This window comes from Schistocerca nitens, chromosome 8 (assembly GCF_023898315.1).
Source record: "Schistocerca nitens isolate TAMUIC-IGC-003100 chromosome 8, iqSchNite1.1, whole genome shotgun sequence".
Lineage (NCBI taxonomy): Eukaryota > Metazoa > Arthropoda > Insecta > Orthoptera > Acrididae > Schistocerca > Schistocerca nitens.
In genome coordinates, this window is record NC_064621.1 from 121,390,149 (window position 1) to 121,416,631 (window position 26,483).

At 41.3% G+C, this 26,483-nt stretch overlaps 2 protein-coding genes across 7 annotated transcripts in view; one reads left to right on the forward strand and one right to left on the reverse strand.

Annotated features, from left to right (window-relative positions):
* Positions 1 to 10,550, reverse strand: part of LOC126199185 (gamma-butyrobetaine dioxygenase-like) — an 80,829-nt gene extending 70,279 nt beyond the window's left edge. For all 3 annotated transcript variants that reach the window (XM_049935964.1, XM_049935963.1, XM_049935962.1), the window contains exons 1-4: positions 10,404 to 10,550; positions 886 to 1,000; positions 675 to 808; positions 169 to 350 (exon numbers count right to left, since the gene is read on the reverse strand). In XM_049935964.1, the coding sequence (XP_049791921.1) occupies positions 169 to 350; positions 675 to 808; positions 886 to 976 (407 nt within the window). In that variant the 5' untranslated portion in view covers positions 977 to 1,000; positions 10,404 to 10,550. The remainder of the gene's footprint in view (positions 1 to 168; positions 351 to 674; positions 809 to 885; positions 1,001 to 10,403) is intronic.
* A 137-nt stretch (positions 10,551 to 10,687) lies between these two features.
* Positions 10,688 to 26,483, forward strand: part of LOC126199184 (peptidyl-prolyl cis-trans isomerase FKBP4-like) — a 118,470-nt gene continuing 102,674 nt past the window's right edge. For 3 of the 4 annotated variants that reach the window (XM_049935961.1, XM_049935960.1, XM_049935958.1), the window contains exons 1-2: positions 10,688 to 10,914; positions 11,102 to 11,347. In XM_049935961.1, coding sequence (XP_049791918.1) covers positions 11,104 to 11,347 — 244 coding nt within the window. In that variant the 5' untranslated portion in view covers positions 10,688 to 10,914; positions 11,102 to 11,103. Of the gene's footprint in view, positions 10,970 to 11,101; positions 11,348 to 26,483 lie in introns of all 4 variants that reach the window. The other variant, XM_049935959.1, reaches the window with a different exon arrangement.

The following is a 26,483-nucleotide window of genomic DNA, read 5'->3' on the forward strand; positions in this document are numbered from 1 at the left end:
ACCATGAAAGCTAGCAAACATTTCTTTTTCCATCAAAATTTTTGTCTGTAATGTAACATTACCTGTAATAACACTTTACAAATGACAAGTTGGTAAAGAAAATAATAATTCCCTTGATTCAATGTAAAATAAAACCAAGGGATATTGTCAACATGGAGCAATGCATACCAACTATAATCATATGTTGAAATGTGGTCTTGCCCTTTTTCCTGCCAGGATATGACCAGGTTTCCAGAGTCTGTGACTGTCAAAGACTTGGGCTTAATACCCACATCCAACGAGGGAGTGTCTAAAAGTTTCTGACGAGTCTCCTCGTGAACACAGAGAGGACACTTGCAGTTGTCTCTTAACTGAAACAAGAATTCACTCAATACCAATGTTTACAGCATTTCTCAAACTACTATTCTGAAATTGTAAAGAAGTTACACGACAATTGTCGGACTTCTCACATTCTAGCACACATTTGAGAAATGCTGATTTTGACACTTTCTCCTGCTTACATTTTAAACAAAACACACCTTTTACAGAAAAATCTTGATGTTATTAATGATAATTATAGCCTATCTGAGAAAAAAAGTTTAAGGTGATGAGCGTAACAACCAGTAGAATCTCACTCACACTTGACTTCATGAACAGCAGATGACGAAGGAGGGGAACATTAAAAACGAACTTACCCATATAGTTTTGAAGTCAGCTGTTTTGTGGTTGTCAAACAATACTTTTATTGTCTGGTGACCTGATGGGAAAGCAGTTTTTACAACTGGATTTCCCTGCTGGTAATTTTCTGCACTTGGAAGGACTCCCCTCACTATTTTAAAAGATCCCACATTAGTTCAAATTATTAAAAAGGAGAACACTCAGTAAAGAATTAGTCTTCTTGCTTACATCTAAATGTCCCACTGCTGATGAAACGAGTGTGAAAGCTGGTAACATAGCAGGATTGTCTCAGAACACTAAACAGACTTCTACCAGCCATATCTTACAGAAGACAGAGGATCAGCTGAAACAGAAAAGGTCTTACATAACATTTGATTAATGCTCTGAAAATTTATTATTATTATTATTTCTTTCTTTTCTCAGACGTTATGTCTGATCAAAAATGGAAAGTGACGCGGACCTTGATCAAGGGTGACTTCCTTTTAACTGTACGGTATATGTTATGTTGCATTTAGGAACTTTCAGGTAATTGAACATGTATCAATAATTACGGATTTCTGTAGTTGTATATATAAGTTTGGATGTAACTGTATTGCATTGATGTACTGGTACATATTGTGTGGTATGACTCCTGTAGTTGATAGTATGATTGGTATGATGTCAACTTTATCCTGATGCCACATGTCCTTGACTTCCTCAGCCAGTTGCATGTATTTTTCATTTTTATCTCCTATTTTCTTTTCTATATTTGTTGTATTGGGTATGGATATTTCGATTAGTTGTGTTAATTTCTTCTTTTTATTGGTGAGTATGATGTCAGGTTTGTTATGTGGTGTTGTTTTATCTGTGATAATGGTTCTGTTCCAGTATAATTTGTATTCATCATTCTCCAGTACATTTCGTGGTGCATACTTGTATGTGGGAATGTATTGTTTTATAAGTTTATGTTGTAAGGCAAGCTGTTGATGTATTATTTTTGCTACATTGTCATGTCTTCTGGGGTATTCTGTATTTGCTAGTATTGTACACCCGCTTGTGATGTGATCTACTGTTTCTATTTGTGGTTTGCAAAGTCTGCATTTATCTGTTGTGGTATTGGGATCTTTAATAATATGCTTGCTGTAATATCTGGTGTTTATTGTTTGATCCTGTATTGCAATCATGAATCCTTCCGTCTCACTGTATATGTTGCCTTTTCTTAGCCATGCGTTGGATGCGTCTTGATCGATGTGTGGCTGTGTTAGATGATACGGGTGCTTGCCATGTAGTGTTTTCTTTTTCCAGTTTACTTTCTTCGTATCTGTTGATGTTATGTGATCTAAAGGGTTGTAGAACTGGTTATGAAATTGCAGTGGTGTAGCCGATGTATTTATATGAGTGATTGCTTTGTGTATTTTGCTAGTTTCTGCTCATTCTAGAAAGAATTTTCTTAAATTGTCTACCTGTCCATAATGTAGGTTTTTTATATCGATAAATCCCCTTCCTCCTTCCTTTCTGCTTAATGTGAATCTTTCTGTTGCTGAATGTATGTGATGTATTCTATATTTGTGGCATTGTGATCGTGTAAGTGTATTGAGTGCTTCTAGGTCTGTGTTACTCCATTTCACTACTCCAAATGAGTAGGTCAATATTGGTATAGCATAAGTATTTATAGCTTTTGTCTTGTTTCTTGCTGTCAATTCTGTTTTTAGTATTTTTGTTAGTCTTTGTCTATATTTTTCTTTTAGTTCTTCTTTAATATTTGTATTATGTATTCCTATTTTTTGTCTGTATCCTAGATATTTATAGGCATCTGTTTTTTCCATCGCTTCTATGCATTCGCTGTGGTTATCTAATATACAATCTTCTTGTTTAGTGTGTTTTCCCTTGACTATGCTATTTTTCTTACATTTGTCTGTTCCAAAAGCCATATTTATATCATTGCTGAATACTTCTGTTATCTTTAGTAATTGGTTGAGTTGTTGATTTGTTGCTGCCAGTAGTTTTAGATCATCCATGTATAGCAAATGTGTGATTTTGTGTGGGTATGTTCCAGTAATATTGTATCCATAATTTGTATTATTTAGCATGTTGGATAGTGGGTTCAGAGCAAGGCAGAATCAGAAAGGACTTAATGAGTCTCCTTAGTATATTCCACGCTTAATCTGTATTGGCTGTGATGTGATATTATTTGAATTTGTTTGGATATTATGTGTGGTTTTCCAATTTTTCATTACTATGTTTAGGAACTGTATCAATTTAGGATCTACTTTGTATATTTCCAATATTTGTAGTAACCATGAGTGGGGTACACTATCAAAAGCTTTTTGGTAATCAATGTATGCATAGTGTAGTGACCTTTGTTTAGTTTTAGATTAGTATGTCACCTCTGCATCTATTATGAGTTGCTCTTTACATCCTCGTGCTACTTTGCAACAGTCTTTTTGTTCTTCATTTATAATTTTGTTCTGTGTTGTATGTGTCAATAATTTCTGTGTAATGACTGAAGTTAATATTTTGTATATTGTTGGTAGGCATGTTATGGGGCGATACTTAGCTGGGTTTGCTGTGTCTGCATGATCTTTAGGTTTCAGATAAGTTATTCCATGTGTAAGTGTATCAGGGAATGTGTATGGGTCTGCAATCTAACTGTTAAATAATTTATATCTAAAAACAAAGATGATGTGACTTACCAAACGAAAGCGCTGGCACGTCGATAGACACACAAACAAACACAAACATACACAAAAAATTCTAGCTTTCGCAACCAACGGTTGACTCGTCAGGAAAGAGGGAAGGAGAGGGAAAGACGAAAGGATTTGGGTTTTAAGGGAGAGGGTGCGCGAGTGTATACCCGTCCTTTTTTCCCCCTAAGGTAAGTCTTTCCGCTCCCGGGATTGGAATGACTCCTTACCCTCTCCCTTAAAACCCAAATCCTTTCGTCTTTCCCTCTCCTTCCCTCTTTCCTGACGAGGCAATCGTTGGTTGCGAAAGCTAGAATTTTGTGTGTATGTTTGTGTTTGTTTGTGTGTCTATCGGCGTGCCAGTGCTTTCGTTTGGTAAGTCACATCATCTTTGTTTTTAGATATATTTTTTCCCACGTGGAATGTTTCCTTCTATTATATTCATATTGTTAAATAATTTATATATCTAAAAATAAAGATGATGTGACTTACCGAACGAAAGCGCTGGCAGGTCGATATGTGTGGATGGAAATGTGTGTGTGTGTGTGTGCGAGTGTATACCTCCCCTTTTTTCCCCCTAAGGTAAGTCTTTCCGTTCCCGGGATTGGAATGACTCCTTACCCTCTCCCTTAAAACCCACATCCTTTCGTCTTTCCCTCTCCTTCCCCTCCTTCCTGATGAGGCAACAGTTTGTTGCGAAAGCTTGGATTTTGTGTGTGTGTTTGTGTTTGTTTGTGTGTCTATCGACCTGCCAGCACTTTCGTTTGGTAAGTCACATCATCTTTATTTTTAGATATATATTTTTCCCACGTGGAATGTTTCCCTCTATTATATTGTTAAATAATTTAGTTAGATGTGAATGTGTTGAGGTGAACTTCTTTAGCCAGAAATTTGCTATTTTATCTTTTCCAGGGGCTTTCCAATTGTGAGTAGAATTAATTGCTTGGGTGACTTCATGTTGCAAAATTAACACATCAGTCATTTGTGGTATCAACTTGTATGTGTCTGTTTCTGCTTGTATCCACCGTGCATGCCTGTTATGTTGTACCGGGTTTGACCATATGTTGCTCCAGAAGTGTTCCGTTTCTGTTATGTTTGGTGGATTGTCTATTTTAATGTGTGTGTTATCTATTGTCTGGTAAAATTTCTTTTGGTTTGTGTTGAATGTTTGGTTTTGTTTCCTTCTATTTTCATTTTTTTTGTATCTTCTAAGTCGTTTGGCCAATGCTTGTAATTTCTGCTTCTTTTCATCTAATTGCTCTATCGCTTCTTGTTGTGAGATTTTACCTAACCTTTTTCGTTTTTTTTCTGACATTTCATTTCTTATAAATTGTGTTAGCTGTCCGATGTCTTTTCTCAGTTTTTCTATTCTGATCTGTAGCCTGTGTTGCCATGCTGGTTTTGTGGGTTTCTTCTGTGTGTTGGTTGGTTCTGATCTCTGCCTCGTGTGTATATTTAGTGTAGTGAGTGCTCCTATATAAACCAGTAGTTGTAACTCTTCCATAGTTGTGTTTTCATTTATTTTGTTGTGTATGATTGTGTTGATAGTCTTTATGGTTGTTTCGACTTGTGGGTTATTTGGCGGTCTATGCAAGAATGGTCTAATGTCTGTATTTGTGTCTTTGTATTCTATATATGTCAGCTGAAATTTTTCTTCTATATCTAACATGTGTGTCACTTCGTGTTCTATTATTATTATTATTATTATTATTATTAAAAACAATTAAATTTTTAGTAACTGTATGCTTTCCATAAGTCACATAGAAGCAGAAGCAGGAGCAATGTTGCTGGTAGTAGTAATGCTGTATTTATTTGTCCTCTCATTATGTACAGAGTCAGTGGACACCCAAAACTATACAGGAGGATACAAGCTGATATAAACTACAGAAACACATGATATCGAAAATACGGAACACTAGCTGCATAAATGTTCTATAATTGGAATATATTGATTCCTCATATTACAGTAGTGCATTCTTTTGTAGTTAACTATCCAATGTAAAGTTTGATGCAGGCCAGACTTTATATCCACCAGTTGTGGCATGAGCAAGTACTACAGTAGGGAAAATTAGCACAATCACTATGATTGCTACTGGATGTGGTGACTGACTGGCAAGAATGCTCCTGAAACTTTTCATGATATTAGCACACATTTAATGGTAATGAATGGGTTTACTTCAAAGTAGCACTAATGAGAATGTTTGTAATGAAGCATTATACCAATCAATTTGTAATGAGAGCGCTGATTGAATGACTGCAGAACAATTTTCAGAAGCAGTTCTCAACTTCATAAACTTGTTCTGGAGTTCTGCAGAGTGAAGCAGACACATCACAGAGTGAAATATATGCTGGAAGTTACAAATTGAGAGGATGAGAAACTATAATACGGAATAACAGAATTGAAAGTAGCAAATACAGTAGACCTAAATGGGACAAATCCTACATTCAGATTGGAATATTTTGCATGTGGGTAGGTTATTCACCATTGGTGGTGGCATATTTATTGCAGTAAACAATTCAATAATATCTAGCAAAGTTATCGCAGATTCTAAATGTGAATTAATTTGGGTGAAGTTTAGCATCAAAGGCCGATCAAAAATGGTAACTGAATGCTTTTACAGACCATCAGAGTCAGGAGCTAAAGTGGTGGAGTGCTTCAGAGAGAACTTGCAGAATATCATTACTAATTTATCCGTTCATGCTATTGTAATTGAGGGTGACATCAACTTGCCAAATACACACTGGAAGAGTTATGCTATCAAAAACTGGTGCCAGAGACTAGGATTCGTGTGACATTATTCTGAATCTCTTGTCCAAAAATTACTTTAAACAGATCATTAGAGAACCAACTCATGAAGGTAACTCCATAGACCACCTAGCAACTAACAGACCTTAAATTATCAAATCAGTTAATGTAGAGGAAGGTATCAGTGATCATAAGGCTGTGCTAGCAACTATGACCAGGAGTTTTGCAGAATATCTGAGTTGTCAGCATCAAATATTCAAGGCTGAGGACAAATGGAACAAAATTCAAAAGCATCATTCAATATGCCTTAGAAAAGTATGTTTCAAGCAAAGTCAAAAGATATGGGAAACACCCGCCATGGTATAATGGCCATGTTAGAAAACACGTATATAAACAAAGAGAGCTTCATTGCAGATTGAACAGAAGCCAAATCTAGCTGATGAACAAAAGCTGAATGAAGGAAAAATGAGTGTAAGGAGAGCAATGAGAGAAGATTTCAATGACTGAAAGTAAAATTTTGTCAACTGACCTGAGTAAAAACCCTACGATGTTTTGGTCTTAAGTGAAAACAGTATGTGGTTCAAAATCCTCTATTCATTCATTCATACTGCCGCCAAAATTGAAGATAACACAGAGAAGACTGAAATGCTGAATTTGGTCTCCTGAAATTGTTTCTCCGTGGAAAACCATAACAACCTCTCCTTCCAATCACCATAATCACCTTACAAATGCCAAAATGTTGAGATAACTGATTGTGGCATAGAAGAGCAACTACAATATCTTTAGCACAAAAATAGGTGCACAATGCTGGAACTAACACTTCTGATTACTTACCCAGTGATATAAAATGTCTAACACCAAAGCAAAATTTGAAAGAGAGAGAGAGAGAGAGAGAGAGAGAGAGAGAGAGAGAGAGAGAGAGAGAGAGAGAGGTGGGGGGGGGGGGGGGTGCATTAGCTTGACAATGACATGGAAAAGTGAAATGGAAGGGGATGAGCAGTGGGTTAGTGGAGACTCAGGCCAGGAGAATCACAGGAGCCAAGGATGTGTTGCAAGGATAACTCCCACTTGTCTAGTTCCAAAACCCGATGCTAGGGGAAAGGATCCAGATGGCACGATCATTCCCACCTTTCCTAAAGTGGTTTTCTGTTACCCATCCAAACCACACAACATATTGGTCCATCCCTAAGCCATTAGTGCTCCCAAACCCCTGCAAATCCCTTTGAAAGAAACAGGTGGAAGATTTGCCCTATTCACCCACCTGGCACATCCTACTCTAGTCCTGTTAGATGCAAGACTACCTATGAAAACAGCTATGCCACATACAAACTACACTGCATCTTCTGCACAGCATTTTACGTGGGCTTCACCCACAATCTGTTCTTCACCAGAATGAATGGGTAATGCCAAACTGTGATCAAGAGCAGAGATGACCACCCAGTGGTGGCACACTCTTTTGAACACAACATGCTTGAGTTCAATGGCACCTTCACAACCTGTCCTATCTGGATACTTCCCTCCCCCCCCTCCCCCCCCCCCCTCCCATTTTCTGTTAAAACAGAATCAGAGAAAAAAAAAAAGAAAACGCCACACTGTTATGTACTGTGTAAAACTTTTCTTTAAAATTATGTATAAGGAAAAAGAGTATATAAGGGAGACACAATCTGTTTAGTGGTTTAAATGCCCCCTATCATAGTTAAAACTGAGAGTGAGAAAGAAAATTAAACTGACTATTTTGCCAGCACAGTAGAGTACAGGTTTACATTTTCTTTCTTACAGCCTGTTTTAACACAAAACCTGTAAATTGTTGCTTAAAAAAGTATATAGCCTATGACTGTCTGAATATTTATTAGTGTATCGAGTAAAAATCTGAACTAAATCATTGCATTATTTTTACTAACAACTTTTCTCATATATATTAAAAATGTATAGTCTATACCCATACAAATGTTTATTAGAGTATTGTGTACAAATCTGAAGTAAATGGGTCATGAAATTTTCAATTTTTTGGTAACAAAGTTTTTCCTTCAAGTATACTATCTGTATTACATACATTTATATATTAAAAATATGTAGTCTATTCTGTATAAATGTTTAATAAGGCAAGGGGTAAAAATCTGAAGTAGATTGGTCAAGCACTTTCAGAGATTTTTTTAGTAATAACATCAAACAATGTCCTGTCTTTATCTCTACATCAACAGTGGAAAATCCAAGATGGATGCAACAATATTATGAAAAGGATAGTTGCTACATCTACATCTATAATCTGCAAACCACCCTGAGGTGCATGGCAGAATGTATGTCCCATTATACTAGTTATTAAGGTTTCTTCCTGTTGCATGCATGTATGGAGCATGGAAAGAATGAATGTTTGAATGCATCTGTACACACAGTAATTATTCTAATCTTATCCTCATAATGTGTATGTGAGTGATACATAGGGGGTTGTAGTACATTCCTAGAGTAATCATTTAAAGCCAGTGCTTGAAACTTATAAACAGACTTAGTTTACGTCTGTCTTCAAGAGTCTTCCACATCAGTTCCTTCAGTATGTCTGTCTCTCTCTCCCACAGATTAAACAAACCTGTGACCATTCATGCTGCCCTTCTCTATATACATTCAACATCTCTGTTAGTCCTATCTGATATGAGTCCCACACTCTTGAGCAATGTCCTAGAACCAGTTGCACGAGTGATTTGTAAGCAATCTCCTTTGTAGACTGATTGCACTCCACCAGTATTCTACCAATAAATCAAAGTCTACCAACTGTTTAACATGACTGAACCTATGTGATCATTCCGTTTCATATCCCTACAAAGTGTTACACACATGTATTTGTAAGAGTCAGTTGATTCCGACAGTGATACTACATTTTTCTGTTTTCTGAAGTGCAAAATTTTACATTTCTGAACATTTAACAACTGCAATAATAGAAGTAGAAATAATTTTTGTGTAGACTATGTATTCCTCCCTTGGATTCAGAATGGTGATTTATATTCTGGTGCAAAAGTCTCTAACAGGTTGCCAGTGGACATCAGGCTGAAAAATGGAAATCTCAACACAAAGTAAAAGACTCTCTCTCCAGCCACTCCTTCCCCAATACTTTTCAATACTTGGCCTCAAGAAGGTAAACTCTGCCTAACTCTAAATATCAGTATCAGGTAGATCTTGATTTTGCCAGCTTACAGACAGCTAATACCATTTTATGTAAAGTGTAGGAAAGGTTCTCATAGGAAATGTGGCAGTAATATATTTTATGGAGAAAGACAGGAAGGAATGTACAGAAACAAATTTTGTCATCAATATCTTCTATCGTCAGAATGCTGAAATAATGGAAAAACTCTTAAAATATACTGACTGGTCATTACGTAGAATGATACTGATGCTGCTTTCTCTCTCTTTTTTTAAAAAAAAAAAAAAAAAAAAAAGCGCCTAGGATAGACATGGTCCTACAAAGTGAGGCTGACAGTGTAACATAAAGAAGACTAGTGAGTGCAGGGTGTACATTGCAAAAGTGAAATGGTTAAAGATTAAAATTGTGAAGATGAGTAATTTCACTTGGACACAAAAGTATGATTATTCATGCCTTTTATCTCATCCAGCTTATGTTAGGGACAGCTTGGATTTGATGTTGAGTACTCATCTATGAGTGATTAAGTTTTGACTGCATTAGATATGATTTACATTACATGTACAAATGTAACTGAAATTTTGAATGTCCTGGCTACATCTATTGAGGAATAACACATAAAGATAAAATATTTTATTTGAAATATTCGACAATAACAGCACGAGTGGTTCGGTGCAGCTTTAATGGCTTTTTTGAAAGTGTTGGTTTTTCCCCTAACATACAAGTATAATGTAATATAAGGGGAGAGAATATCTGTTTGAGTCGATTAGCACTAGTCATAATTTGCTGTCAGTTTACTTTACAAAAGTAGCCACATCCCTGAAGGTTCTTCTTTATGATGAGATGGACGGTACACAAAGTGGGAATGATGAATAAAAGGCAAGATCTACACGATCTCGCATCGTAAACCGCAACAATTCCAGAGAGGTAATAAAAAATTAACTACACGTCAATTTATGGTTTTTTGCTTACTATAAGAACTTTAAGCTCTTAAATTATAGTGGCCTGCATCCACATTAAACCCAATAATTCAGTAATTATTTATCAACATCACAGAAAAAAAATGCTCTTCTGAGAGCCTTTCAGGAATAATATTTCTCGAGCGAACAGCTGTTTTGTGGCACAGACAGTTACCGGTATCCGAATTACATTCACACAATTCTAAATTTTATGCTCGTAATAAGTAATGAATTCCTGTAGACATTACCCGAAAAACAATTTTCAGATCGTGTAGCTCAGTGTTAACGTAAGCGCATAGCTCAACTTCTGTAACAGTTATCATTCACCGTCAGCCGGTAAACAACGATTAGACAGTTCGGCAAGATCCCAACCTACGCTGGGTCACTGCTAGCTGCTACCCAATTGCATAACACAACAAAAATTAACGTTTCCGGCACGAAAATTATCGAAGAGGCAGATTTAGCTGTTGTTATTAATAATAAATCTATTTAAAGTCAAAAATAATTTAATTGTGAAAGTCTAAATGATAAGAAAGCGTTTTAATCAACAGTTAACGATTTGTTTTGAATCGTGAGTGGTTGGCATCGTTTGTCGCGAAAATTCTGGAAACAGAAACAGTGTAGCAGAGCTCAGTATCGCAAGACGCAGAAAGTTCGAAGCACGTGAGGCGATATTACGCCTTGGCTGGCTCATTTATTAATTCATCGGGACTGTTTCGCTTTGTTATTACGCAAGTTTGAGAAGTTAAAGTACCTGAAGTAAGGATTTGTTTTGATTTCGTTGTAACAAGCATTTGTTTTGGAATAGTGCTCGGTGTGTGTACCTTACAGTTGATTATTATTTTGCCGGTGAAGAAAAATAATTTGTTTTGTTGTTCATCAGAACGAGTGTGTGGCCGATCATTGTGCAGTTAGTTTTTTCTGTGTAATATATATTCTCTTGCAGAAATGACGGTTGAGGCAATGGAAACATCGGAGTGTAAACCGCATGTGCCAGGGCCGAACGCGGTTGATATATCACCAAAAAAAGACAATGGAATTCTTAAGGAAATTATTAAAGAAGGAACTGGTTCTGAAACACCAGCTCCTGGAAGTAAAGTTTTTGTTCACTATATTGGCACTTTAACCGATGGAACTAAGTTCGATTCAAGCAGGGACAGAGGAGAACCTTTTGACTTCCAGTTGGGGAAAGGTAGGATGGCTTGTGAGTAGCAGTCACAATAGCGTACATTAACTTTGAGTAACCCAGTAATAGTTATTGCTTTGCAAAACTAGAGAAATTTTGCAGGAAATTTCACTTTTCATGCCTTACATACAGTAGTTCATTATTTGCAGATTAACAATAGTTACTTAAGCACTGAACAATATTTTGTGTGGGGCAGTTGGTGCTCCCCAATCTTCCCAAAACGATACTTCATGGCATTAGTAGGCTCGTGACTAAAATTTCTTCCCTGTAATTCTGTGTACCGATATTTGCATAATTTTGGAATGGCCATTACTCTAGTAGACATAGACATAGCCTCATCTGTCTAATAGTAATCTTAGATACTATTTCGCAAAAATACTTTTCAACCTAATATAGATTTTGGACTAGGTCAGTATGATACCACAATTAGGATTTTATGATTATTCTTTACCAAGTCACAACCAAACTGTCACATTTCAACCCATCATAGACCTTGGGCTATCCTTACCATAACCGGGGTTTTTTAAAAAAAATCAAATTTTCGCTGTTCTGTGGCTTTGTGCATCTGTGACCCCATGCACCATATCACCATTATCTCATAGAATGGTTTCATTATTTACTATTTCATCATTACAGCTCCAACTATAAAAACTTTTCCATTACAATTGACATTCAAAGGCTAGAAAATTCTTCATTTTAATGCTATTTATCTGAGTGTTAACAAACCAGAACCATTTGGTATTACCATTCTCAATGGGGGGGGGGGTTACCTCTGGTACCACTCAACGCTTCTCTTTTTGTGAGTGGTCTCCTTTACTCCTAAATTATTTGCATTCTTTCAGAACTTTCTTTGCTGTATTTATACTGTCTGGTCTTGATGTGAATTGCACAACAGCATTGTAACTACATTTGGAGATGTTGCCAAGATAATGTGGTGGTGGTCCATCAGGTGAGTTACATGCTTTTAGCGAATTTGAACTCTATCTCATTATAATTATGTTGAATACTATTCCTATTAAGATTCCTCAATCAGATACACCATCATTGAAAAATATGTTTGTGTATGAACAGTAATAGGTTAGTTTTCTTTTTGTTGGGAGATATGTGGCGAATTTATTAAATGTAGGAGTCCAACAGGAGCATGGGGTGATAGGTAGTGTAAGTTGATGAATCTCTCTCTGGTACGCTAAGAGAAATGGTGCACCTGGGCATCATGTTGTGCACCTTTTCGTTTTTGGGACTGTTACTTCGAGTGGGGATTCTGCTAATGCATTTCAGGTGTTGACAACTGTAGAGTGCATGTTTTAACTTCAATCAATTAAGAATATATAGCAGAAGTGTCTGAATGAGCTTATCTGGGTTCGTTTCTTAAATGTGGCTGGGCTGTAATACTACAATCACTTTGTTGTGAACCACACCCTGAAGTTTAGTGACTGTGAGACTGGGGCATGTATGAAATCTCTTGATGGTTTTTGCAGGGCTGAAAAATCTGTTGTTTCTCCTGGGGGATGCAGCATTATCATAGACACCTTCAGTGTTTGGCAGGACAGTTTGCATGCATCTAAGACACTGAGGGTTTTGCCAGTGGTAGCATAGCAACCCAAGCCATACATGCCTCAGCAGGGGGGGGGGGGTTGGCTTACATACAGTGTCCCACAACTGAGGGAACAGAGAGGATGTTTTTTCGCAGAACAAACCACCAGCAGTGATTGCGTATGGGCATGATGACCATGGCTTTCATGAACTGGCACTGCAAGACTTCTTTTATCGTAAACTCTTGGGCATATTTCAGAGAACTTCATTGGGCACAGTAGTGGACATAGTGTGTTTCAGAGAACAGGGGCCTGTATCAAGGTGTGCTGTGTGTTGATGGGGTGAGTGGCTGTTGAGATCATAGTATCTGCTGGGAAATGCCTGGGGCGCCCAGCACAGCCACCTCCCCCCATCCCACCCCTCTCTGCCCCCCCCCCCCAATTGTATAAGGCTTGCTCAGACACACAAGGCTCTTCTTGGATCAACATTAGTTTCCCTAGCGGCTCATGGGATACCTGTGTAGCGACCTAAGGTGGGTATACTGTCCTCTAGTACCTATACCCATCCAACAAAGAGAACTCTGTTGTCTGCCTGAGAAGGTCTCGGAATTATAACAGGATCTAATCTACCATAATGCTTCTTTGTAATGAAGAGGGCAGTGGGAACCTTTGAGCAGGACTCCCCTTTCTGTATACACGAGACATTGGGGGGTATTTCTTGGTGCTTAAAAAGTGTTAAATCAATTTGGTGTTAAACTACGTCAGAGATGTAGATAAAGTAGATATAATTGAACAGTTCTAGTTGAAACAGCCACATCAGGGTATGCAAGACCTTAGGTGACTATCCTGTTCAGGGTGAATTGCAATGCACTCATAATTTTTGTAAAAGCATGGTTTCCTGCTACAATGGAGATGGACCCGAGGCAATTATGTGAAGAATGGGAAAATATGGCTGTCATGGAACTGCAGAATTATATTAAGTGTCAGTGGCACATTGGAAAAAATGTAAAATTTATTCTAATGTTCAAGTCTCTATAATTACCTGAACACACTTTTGCAAACTGCATCCATCTTAAGGTTCAACCATTTGTTACCAACACTTACCAACACAAATTTGATTTTCAAAGATCACAGATTTGGTCATATCAGCATGGCGTGCAACTGGAGGGCTACATGTGGAAATTGTGGAGGCTCAGCTCACGAGTTGGGCAACTCTTGTACACTTTATTCGAAATGTTTAAACTGCACGGGCAGGAAAACCTTCAGATTGGTGATCATCTCCCTTTCTGATGGTAATTTTACTGTCAAGGATATTGAGATCCACATGCAGGTACTGGAGAACGAGGCACTGTCTAATATTCCCTCTGACCTAACGGGTAAATCACCACCGACAAGTGAGGAGGAGGAGGAGGAGGAGGAAGGCAACTGTCATTAATCAGTGGCTCTCAGAGAGAGATCTCTGTTCCAGTGGAATGGGTACTGATCCCAAGAATTACAGCTCGTGAGAGACTATTCTGCATGTACTTCGTCACTGACACACTTGCATCACCCCTACAGGAAGGGAGATTTTACTGGAGACAGAGCTAATGGTGGAGTGGCTGTTTTTGTTGACAGCAGCTACAACGCCTCTCTTGCCCCTCTTACCACAGCCGTACAAGCACCTTCAGTGCAAGTTCTCATAAAAAATCACATTTTCTTCATATCTTCTATCTCATGGCCCATTGGATGCAGAGGCACTCAAGAACTCTTTCCCACAGTCTCATGCCAGTTGTCTGTCAAGGATGACTTCAGTGTACATAATGTGATGTGGGTCTTGGCTACCACATGCTTCAGGTGACAAATTATCGAGCAACCCACCCATTTAAAGTGTATCAGCCTGTTGAACTCCAGTTAGGTGACACCCTTTGCTATAACTACAGCATTAGCATCAGCCATTGACTTGTGTTTCTGCTCCCCACCTATTGCAGACTCAGTTCATTGGGAAGTGGCCACAGGTTTGCACTTCAGTGACACACTTACCATTGCATATCTGCCTGGTTACTCGGACAGCGGTCAACAGGAGACTGCAAAGATAGATGCTTCAAAGATCAAATTGATTGTGTTATAGTCAGTAGGTCATCTTTGAACAGCAGGAATGTGCCCAGGAGAAGGGGAATCGTGTTACATGCATGGTCCAACAACCTTCCACTGATTCCATTCTCCATTCTAGCAACCACCTCAGACAACGGCATGTCCCTTGGTGGAATGACAAATGTCTGTCAGCAATCGGAGCCTGATAAGCAGCTTTGCAGCAGTTTAAACACTATACAACTACAGAAAATCACTGTGGCTTCATGTCTGTGAGAACACAAATGAGGCGATTGGTAAAAGAACAGAAAAAGAGCTCCTGGGAGAAATATCAGAATTCTGTTAATCGGTCAACTTCCACTGCACAAGTTTGGGACTCAAGAAGACAGATTGCAGGCAAGAGCAGTACACCTTGCCTTACAGTATTGTTGAGAAATTGAGTCTGGCAGTGTTGAGAAATAGAGCCTTTTTGGATGCTCCTAAAGACATGGTTCAGGATACAGCTGAAACTTTTTATACTGTCACTGCATGTTCTGGGTAAACTCATGAGTTTCAGAGGTTGTTTAGGACTATGGACATAGGAGGCTCTGCCCCTTCTCATGTAATGAGGTGGTCTGCAATCTTCCATTTTCAATGTGGAAACTGGAATTAACTCTGTCTACAGCCAGAGCCGCTATTCCACAACCTGATCAGATTCATTATACTGTACTGTCATATGTGCCCTGGAGCCAAAGACAAGCTCATATCTTGTTTCAGTCAGATCTGGTTTGATCACAGTACCCCATCACTTGGAAGGAAGCAATATTAATATCTTTACGGAAACCAGGCAAAGCTAATAGCTTAACAGCTACCAGTGTGTAGCCCTTATGAGTTGTATGGGTAGGCCTCCTGAGCATATGTTCAACGCCACCTCATGTGGCATCTAGATTCTTGGGGCCACCTGTGCTGCCCACATTGTGGTTTCAGACACTCCCAGTCTCCATTCTTGACAGCTTAATTATACTGGTGATGGCAATAGAGGAGTCTTCTTACCCCACAACCATTTAGTCAATGTGTTTTTTACACTTGAAAATACATATGACATGACTTGGAGATACAACGTCCTTCGCCAGTGTCTGGTGTGGGGACTAGGTGGACATCTGCCACTTCTTATTCGCTCCTTCCTTGATGGTGGACGCTTTCTATTTCTCAGTGGTGATTTCCTTCCTGAGTGCTTTGTGTAGAAAGCAGAGTCCCTCAAGGCGGTGTACTGTGTGTCACACTCTATGCAATCGCTATTAGTGGCATTTTCTCTGTAGTCAGAAGCCCAGTTAAAAGTTCTTCATTTGTGAATCACTTTACGATCTTCAAATCTTCTTCCAATCTGGTGATGATGACAAGGTGACTTCACCTAACCATAATTATGCTGTAAAGTTGGACCAGTAAAACTGGTTTTAGTTTCTCACATTAGAAGATTGTTTTGGTGAACTTTAACTGTGCTTGTTGTAGTTTTCACCCACTAGAGCTCACAATGTCGCAACCTATTTTAAATTTTAAGTTCAGTGTGCTGGTTTTGGGCCTATTATTTGACTACTACCGGGAAGTGGTCTTTTGCTGGCCACTTGGACACATTGGGATACAGAGAGATGGCTTAGCCAACAAAGCAGCCAAAGAAGCATGTCAAGATAGTGTTGTATATCGATGTGCCATCCCCTTGTCCCCACACTCCCTCAAGGTAGTGTGTTATGTGTCACACTGCGCAGAAGATGTAGCCTTTCGACACGTGGTTTCCTCCTCTGGCAGGAGGATCCACCACTCTGTAAAGTTTGTGGTACTACTTTAGGTTCCACGTATTTTGGCAACATGTGTTTTATACACTAGTATCAGGTCAGTCCTCAATTTGGGAAGATATCTGTGCACCATCCTCACTGACACTTACACCAGTATCACATGGGTTTTGAAATTTAGTGAACTTTGAGGCCTCATCTCTAAACTGGTGGGGAGGGAAGGTGGACTTGAGTTATAAACAACTCCGTTTGTGGAGATAGCCATCGTGTACATCTGCCCCTCCTACCCCTCCCCACCCAACTCTCTGCCAAGTTTGTTAGGGTGCTGATGACCATACTGTTGAGTATCCCACATCCAACATCATCATCAAATCTTGTTGAGAAGGGCATAAGGTGCTCTAATGTCTTGCATCTGGATGTGCACTGCTGGCAAAAGTGTGTTCCTCAGGGTTCTACACCTACATCCATACTCTGCAAGCCACCTGACGGTGTGTGGCGGAGGTTACCTTGAGTACCTCTGTCAGTTTTTCCTTCTGTTCCAGTCTCGTATTGTTCGTGGGAAGAAAGAATGTCGGTATGCCTCTGTGTGGGCTCTAATCTCTCTGGTCCCCAGGGGCTCTGCATTCATTTGCTGAGTATGGGCTTGGCGACCCCGGGGTCCTGAGCTGGGGACTGGTCAGCGCCGCCAGTCTCCTGTCACCGTAACCCCCGGACATGCTTCAGCGACCACCGTATGGTGCGGCGGTGGAATGTTGTGTGCTGCGGGGAATGGTGATCTTGGCTTGACCGCCTTTATTGCGAAGAAGGTAAACCTCTGTAAAAAAAAAACCTCAATCTTACAGTGTGCTGCACGCCTATAAGATGCATGGCTGTTGGGGTGGAACAGTCGCAAGCGGGCAACCTCTGGGGCACCTGCTGCACTCCAGTTGTATAAGGCTTACCTAGGCATGCGGGGCTCTGTCTAGGTGGACTTCTAGTTGCCTAGCTGCTCGTGGGACCAAGATGGATCCTTCGAAATCCTCTTTTCCTTCTCCCAGCGGAAAGGGTGGGCCGATGGAAGGATGGAAGGTTCTAACACCCAGTCTCTGAAGAGGGCTTGTGCAGTCAGTCCCCCTGACTGCAGCACATCTTTGACAAGTCAAGTCTTTAGTAACAGAATGTGTTCTGGTAATCAGAACGTGTTTCTCATTGTAAAATGGAAGGAGGTTAGTTTTGAGAAGGTTTCACCCTTCTATATACAAAAGCGTTTGAAGAGCATCTGTGGCTCCTTAAAATCAGTGAAGCGTTTGCGTAATGGGACCTTGCTCGTGGAAACTTCCACTTCCCAGCAAGCAACTAACCTCCAAGCTGCTAAATGCCTTGGGGAGTATGCCATAGACACTGAACTGCACAGCACCTTGAATTAGAGCAAAGGTGTTGTGACATGCCGGGATCTAGTCGACAGTCCCAAAGACGAACTGCAACGTGAGTGGGCTCCGAAAGGTATCGTTGATGTCCAACATATCATGAAGAGGGTTGATGGCAATCTTGTGAAATCAGACTCCTTTATTCTGATCTTCAATAGCACGAAACTTCCAGAACATATTAAAGCTGGCTTCCTTCGCCTTAGTGAGCGGCCTTATTTCCCGTCCCCAATGCGCTGTTTTAAATGCCAGCGTTTTGGGCATACCACCTTAGGGTGTAAAGGCAAAGCGACTTGTAGCAACTGTGGTAAGGCTGCTCATGAAGGAGTTGGTTGCTCGTCTCCAGCCAGATGTATCAATTGCTCTGGAAACCACCCTGTTTGGAGTAGGGACTGCCGAATATTTCTAGAGGAACGCAAAGTTGAGGAAATAAAAACATCCCAGCGTATCCCATATGGTGAGGCCAAGAAGATCTATAAGTCGATGCAACCTCCCACATTTGCTACATCTTTTGCATCCCTGGTTCAAAAGCCTTCTCTAAAAGCCGATACCTCAACGCAGACAGAGGTGGTGAGTATTGGCACTAATACCTGCAGCTGCCAGTGCAATGCAGCCAGTGTTTCAGAGCCAGTAGCCCCTACTCGAACGGCAGACAAGGGCACAGTGGCGAACTTGGGCCAGCCCCTGGCGCCTCCAACAGCTGAGGTGGTTCCGAGGCCCAGTACGGCCATTACCACTGCTACATCGGCTCCCCCAAAGCCCACCAAACCGCAGAAAGCTCCCGTACAGCAGCAACAGCGGGTCAAATCCCATGGTAACCCGTCTGACCATGCGGTTGTTGTTTTACGTGAGGCTTCATCTGACTCTTCCCCATAGTTGATGGAATACGACGTATGTGTGGGGCAATCATCTCGCCCCATGCCTGCCCCTCCACCTGCTGCGGTCTCCCCGCCCCGTCGGAGAGACAGGATGAAGGTGCTACCCCCATCATAGATGGCTCCCATACTTCAGTGGAACTTGCAAGGGTTCAGGACGCATGTGGAAGAACTTCGTCTACTCTCTCAGGGTAGACCACTGTGTCTCTATCTCCAGGAGACTTATTTCCATCCCTCATACTCCCCTGAGCTACGAGGCTATACACTCCACAAAAAGGATGACCTGCATGGAGAGAGAGCTAGATGAGGCGTAGGTATTTTTGTCAGGACGGACTACCACTCCTCGCTTCTCTCGCTTACGACGACTTTACAGACTGTCGCTGTGTCCGTGCATGTGCGTCATCCATTGACTGTCTGTCCATTGTGTGGGAGACCATCAGGAGAATTTCTGGCAGAGGAGGGAGGTGCCCCATGGCTGCTGTAATGAATAACGGCACTCTCCACACGGATCCGCGAGACATTGCCCAGACTATGGCAGCGTATTTTGCCACAGTTACTGCAACAACCAGTCAGGATCTAGGTTTCCAGCGCCATAGAGCCGTTGCTGAGAGATGTAGTCTGGACTTCCAGTCCATCTCTCATGAAGTTTACAACTGCCAATTTTCTATGTGGGAGCTGGATTCTGCATTGTCTGGAGCTCGTGACATATCCCGTGGTCACAACAGGATCCATTACAGTATGCTACGGCACCTCACAATGCGCAACAAAGAAATCCTCCTCGCACTTTTTAATGCCATTTGGGCGTCGGGTCACTTTCCTGACGCGTGGCGTGGGGCAGTTTTAATTCCTTTTTTAAAACCTGGGAAAGACCGCACGAGCCCGAGTAGTTACCGTAGTGTTGCCCTCACTAGTTGCATGGGGAAGACCTTGGAGCGGATGGTCAACCGCTGCCATGTCTGGATGTTAGATTCCAGGCAACTCCTTAGTCGCTTTCTGTGTGAGTTCAGGAGGTTTCATTCCACCTTCGATAACCTTGCCCTCCTGGAGGCGGCTATACAACAAGCTTTCCTACGTAGTCATCATCTTCTAGGTGTTTTTTTCGACATTGAGAAGGTGTACAATACCACTTGGAGGCGTCTCATCCTGGAGCAGCTTCACGAATGGGGTTTTCGTGGTTGTCTTCCTCTTTTTATTCAGTCTCTCCTCTCGCCACGATATTTTAGATACCGAAAGGTGACGTCCTGTCTGATCGCTTTGAGCAGGAGAACGGTGTCCCTCAGGGTAGCGTTTTAAGTGTGACTCTCTTTGCCATCGCTATTAATAGCATTACATCCATAGTGAAAAGTCCTGTCCAGTGTTCCTTGTTTGTGGATGATTTCTCTTTGTTTTGCTCGTCTTCAAGCCTTGCAACGACAGCGCGTCAGTTGCAACTTACTATTGACATTTGGATGACTGGCCGCAGAAGAGTGGTTTTAAGTTTTCTGCCGAGAAGCCTGTATGTGTTCTTTTTAATTGTTCTCGTTCGATTTTAACCTTTCCTTAGTTGAGGATGAGGGACACTATTCTTGCTTTTAAAGACACGGTGAGATTTCTGGGGCTCATTTTTGACTCGAAGCTTACGTGGTTACCTCATCTTAAAGACCTGAAATGGCGGTCGCTTCAGGCTTTAAGTATTTTAAAATGTCTTAGCCACAGTACATGGGGAGCTGACAGGACTTGTCTGCTCCATTTTTTACAGGGCGTTTGTGCGATCTCAGCTTGATTATGGGTGCACGGTGTATGGGTCTGGGAGGCCTTCTTACTTAAAGATGTTGGACGTTGTGCACCATGAAGGGCTTCGGTTGGCCACTGGGGCATTCCGAACTAGCCCCATACCAAGCCTCTGTGCAGAGGCTGGTGAACTGCCACTTCATATGTGGCGACGGCTACTTACAGTACGCCAGGCGTATAAAACTTTGTCCACACCTGCATACCATACCGTTGCTCATCCTCCTCTGGCACGGTTATTTCATAACCGGCAACGTGCGACGCAGCCCTATGGGATTCGCGCACAGGATTGCCTCGCTGCGATGTATATGGCTGGTCTTCGTGTTTTACGTCGCAGTTGGGGCAGATCTCCATCTTGGCTCCTCCGGATACCCAAACTTATTTTAGATTTGACTAATTTTAAGAAAGATGGCACACCAGATTTTACATTCCAATCTCTGTTTTTTAACATTTTAGATGTGCATCACAGTTTCACTGTCGTTTACACTGATGGCTCCAAACAGGTGAATTTCCTCGGCTGTTCTGTGGTGTTCCCTGATCATGTTACCCGGATTCGCCTCCCTGCTGAATATACCGTTTTTGCAGCGGAGCTCCACGCGATCCTGAAGGCACTGGAGCAGATGAATCGTGTTCGGGGCGATCGATTTCTTCTCTGCTCCGATTCTCTTAGTGCCTTACAATCACTGCGGAACCTGTACCCGACTGAGGAGATGGTCCAGCTGATATATGACCAACTGTACTTGCTCCAACGGTGGGGTAAAGAGGTATCCTTCTGCTGGATGCCTGGTCATGTCGGAATATGGGGCAATGAACAGGCCGATCGGGCTGCCAAGGAGACCTGCAGAGAGCAGGATGTGGTCCAGTGTCCTATCCCCTTGCAGTCAGTCATCTCTGCACTCCACAGGAAGTGCATGGAGTTGTGGGAGGACGAATGGCTGGTGGTGATGGCCAATAAACTGCGGTTGGTAAAGTCAACCACTCGGCCGTGGCGTTCCTCTTGCCAGTTGCTCAGGCGGGAAGAGGTGGCCCTCACACGTCTTCAGATCGGGCACTATCCTCTCACACATAGCTTTTTATTACGGCGGTAGGATCCTCTGTTTTGTGATGATTGTGGTGTGCACATCTCTGTCCGGCACATTTAACATACTGCATTTTATACCGTGATGCAAGGGCAGAAGCAGAAGTTGATGGGGATCTGCTTTCTGTTTTAGCTAATGATGAGACGTGTGTGTCTAGGGTTTTTAAGTTTTGTAATGTGTCTGGACTCTGGTCTAAACTTTTAGGCTGGAGGTTTTAGTGTATTGCAGAGTGGCTGACTCCTCCCCTTTTTTCCTTGCGGTCAGCCAGCCACTTCCATCTGCTACATTGTTTTAGCTCCCTCTACCATTTTCTTCCTGTGTTGTCCATGTTTTACTGCTGACACCCTGCTTCATCCCACGCTTTGGTGTGGGTGAGCACATATTTTTCAATGATTGTTCCCCGTGTTTTATGTTCCGTTTTATATTCCTGTTCTGGGATTTTTATTGACACCCATCTCACTATGTTACTGAACGGGCACTGAAGACCTTGCTGTCGTGCGCCTCTACTACTACTACTACTACTACTACTACTACTACTACTACTACTAATCTCTCTGACTTTATCCTCATGGTCTCTTCGTGAGATATACGTAGGAGGGAGCAATATACTGCTTGACTCCTCGGTGAAGGTATGTTCTCGAAACTTAAACAAAAGCCCATACCGAGCTACTGAGCGTCTCTCTTGCAGAGTCTTCCACTGGAGTTTATCTATCATAACTGTAATGCTTTACAGATTACTAAATGATCCTGTAATTAAGCACGCTACTCTCCGTTGGATCTTCTCGATCTCTTCTATCAACCCTGTTTGGTGCGGATCCCACACCGGTGAGCAGTAATCAAGCAGTGGGTGAACAAGTGTTCTGTAACCTACTTCCTTTGTCTTCGGACTGCATTTCCTTAGGATTCTTCCAATGAATCTCAGTCTGGCATCTGATTTACCGATGATTAATTTTATATGGTCATTCAATTTTAAATCTCTCCTAATGCCTACTCCCAGATAACTTATGGAATTAACTGCTTCCAGTTGCTGACCTGCTATATTGTAGCTAAATGATAAAGGATCTTTCTTTCTATGTATTTGCAGCGCATTACACTTGCCTACATTGAGATTCAGTTGCCATTCCCTACACCATGCACCAATTCGTGTCAGATCCTCCTGCATTTCAGTACAATTTTCCATTGTTACAACCTCTCGATATATTACAGCATCATCCGCAAAAAGCCTCAGCGAATTTCCAATGTTATCCATAAGGTCATTTATATATATTGTGAATAGCAACCGTCCTACGACACTCCGCTGCGGAACACCTGAAATCACTCTTACGTCAGAAGACTTCTCTCCATTGAGAATGACATGCTGCGTTCCGTTATCTAGGAACTGTTCAATCTAATCACACGTGGTCTGATAGTCCATCTGCTCTTACTTTGTTCATTAAACGACTGTAGGGAACTGTATCAAATGCCTTGCGGAAGTCAAGAAACACGGCATCTAGTGGGGAACCCGTGTCTATGACCCTCTTAGTCTCGTGGACGAATAGCGTGAGCTTGGTTTTACATGATCATCTGTTTCGGAACCCATGCTGATTCCTACAGAGTAGATTTCTAGTCTCCAGAAAAGTCATTATACTCAAACATAATATGTGTTCCAAAATTCTACAACAATGACGTTAGAGATATAGGTCTGTAGGTCTGCACATCTGTTTGACGTCCCTTCTTGAAAACGGGGATGACCTGTGCTCTTTTCCAATCTTTTGGAATTCTATGCTCTTCTAGAGACCTACGGTACACCGCTGCAAGAAAGGGGGGGGGGGGGGGGCTAGTTCCTTTGCGTACTCTGTGTAAAATTGGACTGGTATTGGTATCCCATCAGGTCCAGCATCCTTTCCTCTTTTAAGCGATTTTAACTGTTTTTCTATCCCTCTGTCATCTATTTCGATATCTACCATTTTGTCATTGGTGCGACAATGTACAGGAGGAACTACAGTGCTGTCTTCCTCTGTGAAACAGCTTTGGAAAAAGACATTTAGTATTTCAGCCTTTAGTCTGTCATCCTCTGTTTCAGTACCATTTTGGTCACGGTGTGTCTGGACATTTTGTTTTGATCCACCTACCACTTTGACACAAGACCAAAATTTCTTCAGATTTTCTGTCAAGTCAGTACATAGAACCTTATTTTGGAATTCGCTGAATGCTTCTCGCATAGCCCTCCTCACACTACATTTCACTTTGTGTAATTTTTGTTTGTCTGCAAGGCTTTGGCTGTGTTTATGTTTGCTGTGAATTTCCCTTTGCTTCCGTAGCAGTTATTGTGCTTTCTGGTGGTTCATGAAGGTAATAGGGAAAATGTATATGCCCTAGCTGATAGGTAAAATGTTTGCCTGATATTTCTGTATCCCTTGATGTTATTTCTGCTCATGAATCTATATTTCTCTTCCATGGCAAAGTTTTGTGTCTGTTAAGTGTGATTCTTAGTTTTGACAAAGTCGTTTTTGTTGTGTAAGCTTTTGGTTTCTCTGTTGGTATTGGTCTTTTAACTTGAACTCCATTAGTCAACTGATGTTATGGATACTGCCTGTCATTAGTTTTCACGATTTTTAGATCTGTGTATTGGTATCGCCTTTTGGCTGATGTCCTTTGGATTTTGTATCAGTATCTGTTATTTGATCTGTAGAGGCCATGACAATCACAGTTTGTGTCTCTAATTGTGTGTTTTTTGCTTTTTGGAACTAATGTTCTACCATGTCTGTATTATTGTTTCATTTTGCATATTTTACTGTCGTCATGATCATGCTGCTCTTATTTCAGGTTTTAATTTGTCCCTGCCCAGAACTGCTATTTACCCACAGAAGTCCCATTAGCTCCAATATTTATTATTAAGAATTTGTTTGATTCTATGATGCTTACACTTTTGTGCCATGGGAACTTATAATGCTGTTAGATACACAACTTGGCTTGTGCTGTTTTGCAGTAGATGACGGTAGCAGTAAGGATTGTTGCAGATAGTAGATTGTGTCACACGATAAACTTAGTCTTTTGTAAACATAGTACCATAAAATATCACTCGATTTGTGATTGCATCTCAATTGAATATTTCAGCTTTCAGGCCAGTTCTTTTCATTTGTGGGAAGTTTTAATTTTCTGCTTTAATGTGAAGAAATCTGTGGCTGAGGCTCATAAAATGCTGGGTAGGACCTAGTGTGACACACCCTGTTTGTGAAAGAACTTGCAGAGAATATTTTAAACACACAAAGAATGGTGAATTTTACTTTTAAGACCAGCATGGTGTTGGAAGAGGCTTTTGATGCTACGGAAACTAATGGAAACAGTCGAAGGAGATTGTTATCGCAAGCAGTTGATGCATGACCCTGTGTCACAAAACCCGTCGAAACATACCTGGAACGTAGAAATGCAGGGTGGCGATTCTTCGGCAAAATCTGGAATTGTCAGGGAATTAAAATTTTATCTGGAAAATTCGGGGAATTTCAGGGATTTCAAACAATTTAATTTGAAATGCAAACAGATAATGCTGGAGAGTTAAAAATATCAGTTGAATATAAATTCCTGTAACCAATCAAACAGTTGAAAGTCGAGGTTCGAATATCAACTATTATTAAAAGCATAGATTGCTACCCACCGTAGAGATGACACCGAGTTGTGAACAGTCACAGCAAAAATACTGTTACAGACTAAGCTTTTGGCCAAAGTGTTCTTCAGAAAAGAAAGGAAAACACACATTCACACAAGCAGGCACACCTCGTGCACATATGACTGCGGTCTTTAGCCACTTTAGCCGTGTAGGAACTGGTATCTTACACGACCAGGAGACACTGATCGACCAGCCGAGGGCAGAATGACAAGTCTGGAGTGTAAACCAAACTAGAGATCTGAGATGTAGCACTATCTGGAACGAAGCAATGATGCTTACAAGGTACGATACTAGAGCAGTCAGAAGATGACAGGTGTGGGCCCCTGCACTGCTAGTTTTATAGCACAGCTGGATAGGATGGCGCAAGGGCATGGCCCACGCCTACAACTGAGGGGCATCAACAGCACTCTCAAGTATTAGGAGTACTGTCTAGCGGTTTTTGTGTAGATCTACATGTTCTGACAGGATTTCGAACTCAACAGGCCAGGATAACTTCTCTCTGGGTGCTGCTTCTCCTCCCCAGCTGAAGAAAGCCCCCGTTGTGTGGTACACACTGGTGATTGCTTCCCCCACCCCCTCCCCCACCATCCGTGGGACCTCCTCATGGCATCTCACAGGCTGGAAGCCTGCTACCACCGTAACTCTGCCATGAGATGCACTGTTTCTGTGCGCTCAAGGACATTTGCTCTCTTTTGATCCCAGATCTTGCAGAAGCATGCTCTCCCACTGTGCCGTGCCCTCCTTGTCCTCTGAAAGAGGAGGAGAAGAAAGTCCCAGGACAAGGCCGCCCCCCCCCCCCCACCCACCCACACACACACACACACACACACACACACACACTCAGTGCCTCCAGAGGTGCCATCTCCCCTTTCACAACCTGAGTCTGATCTCTTATTGATGGATGTCACCCCATTCATGTCGGTGACAATCACTGACAGAGTAGCATGACCTCTGCTCGGCTTCTTTACATCTAACCAGTGGAATTGCAACAGATATTATCGTCACTT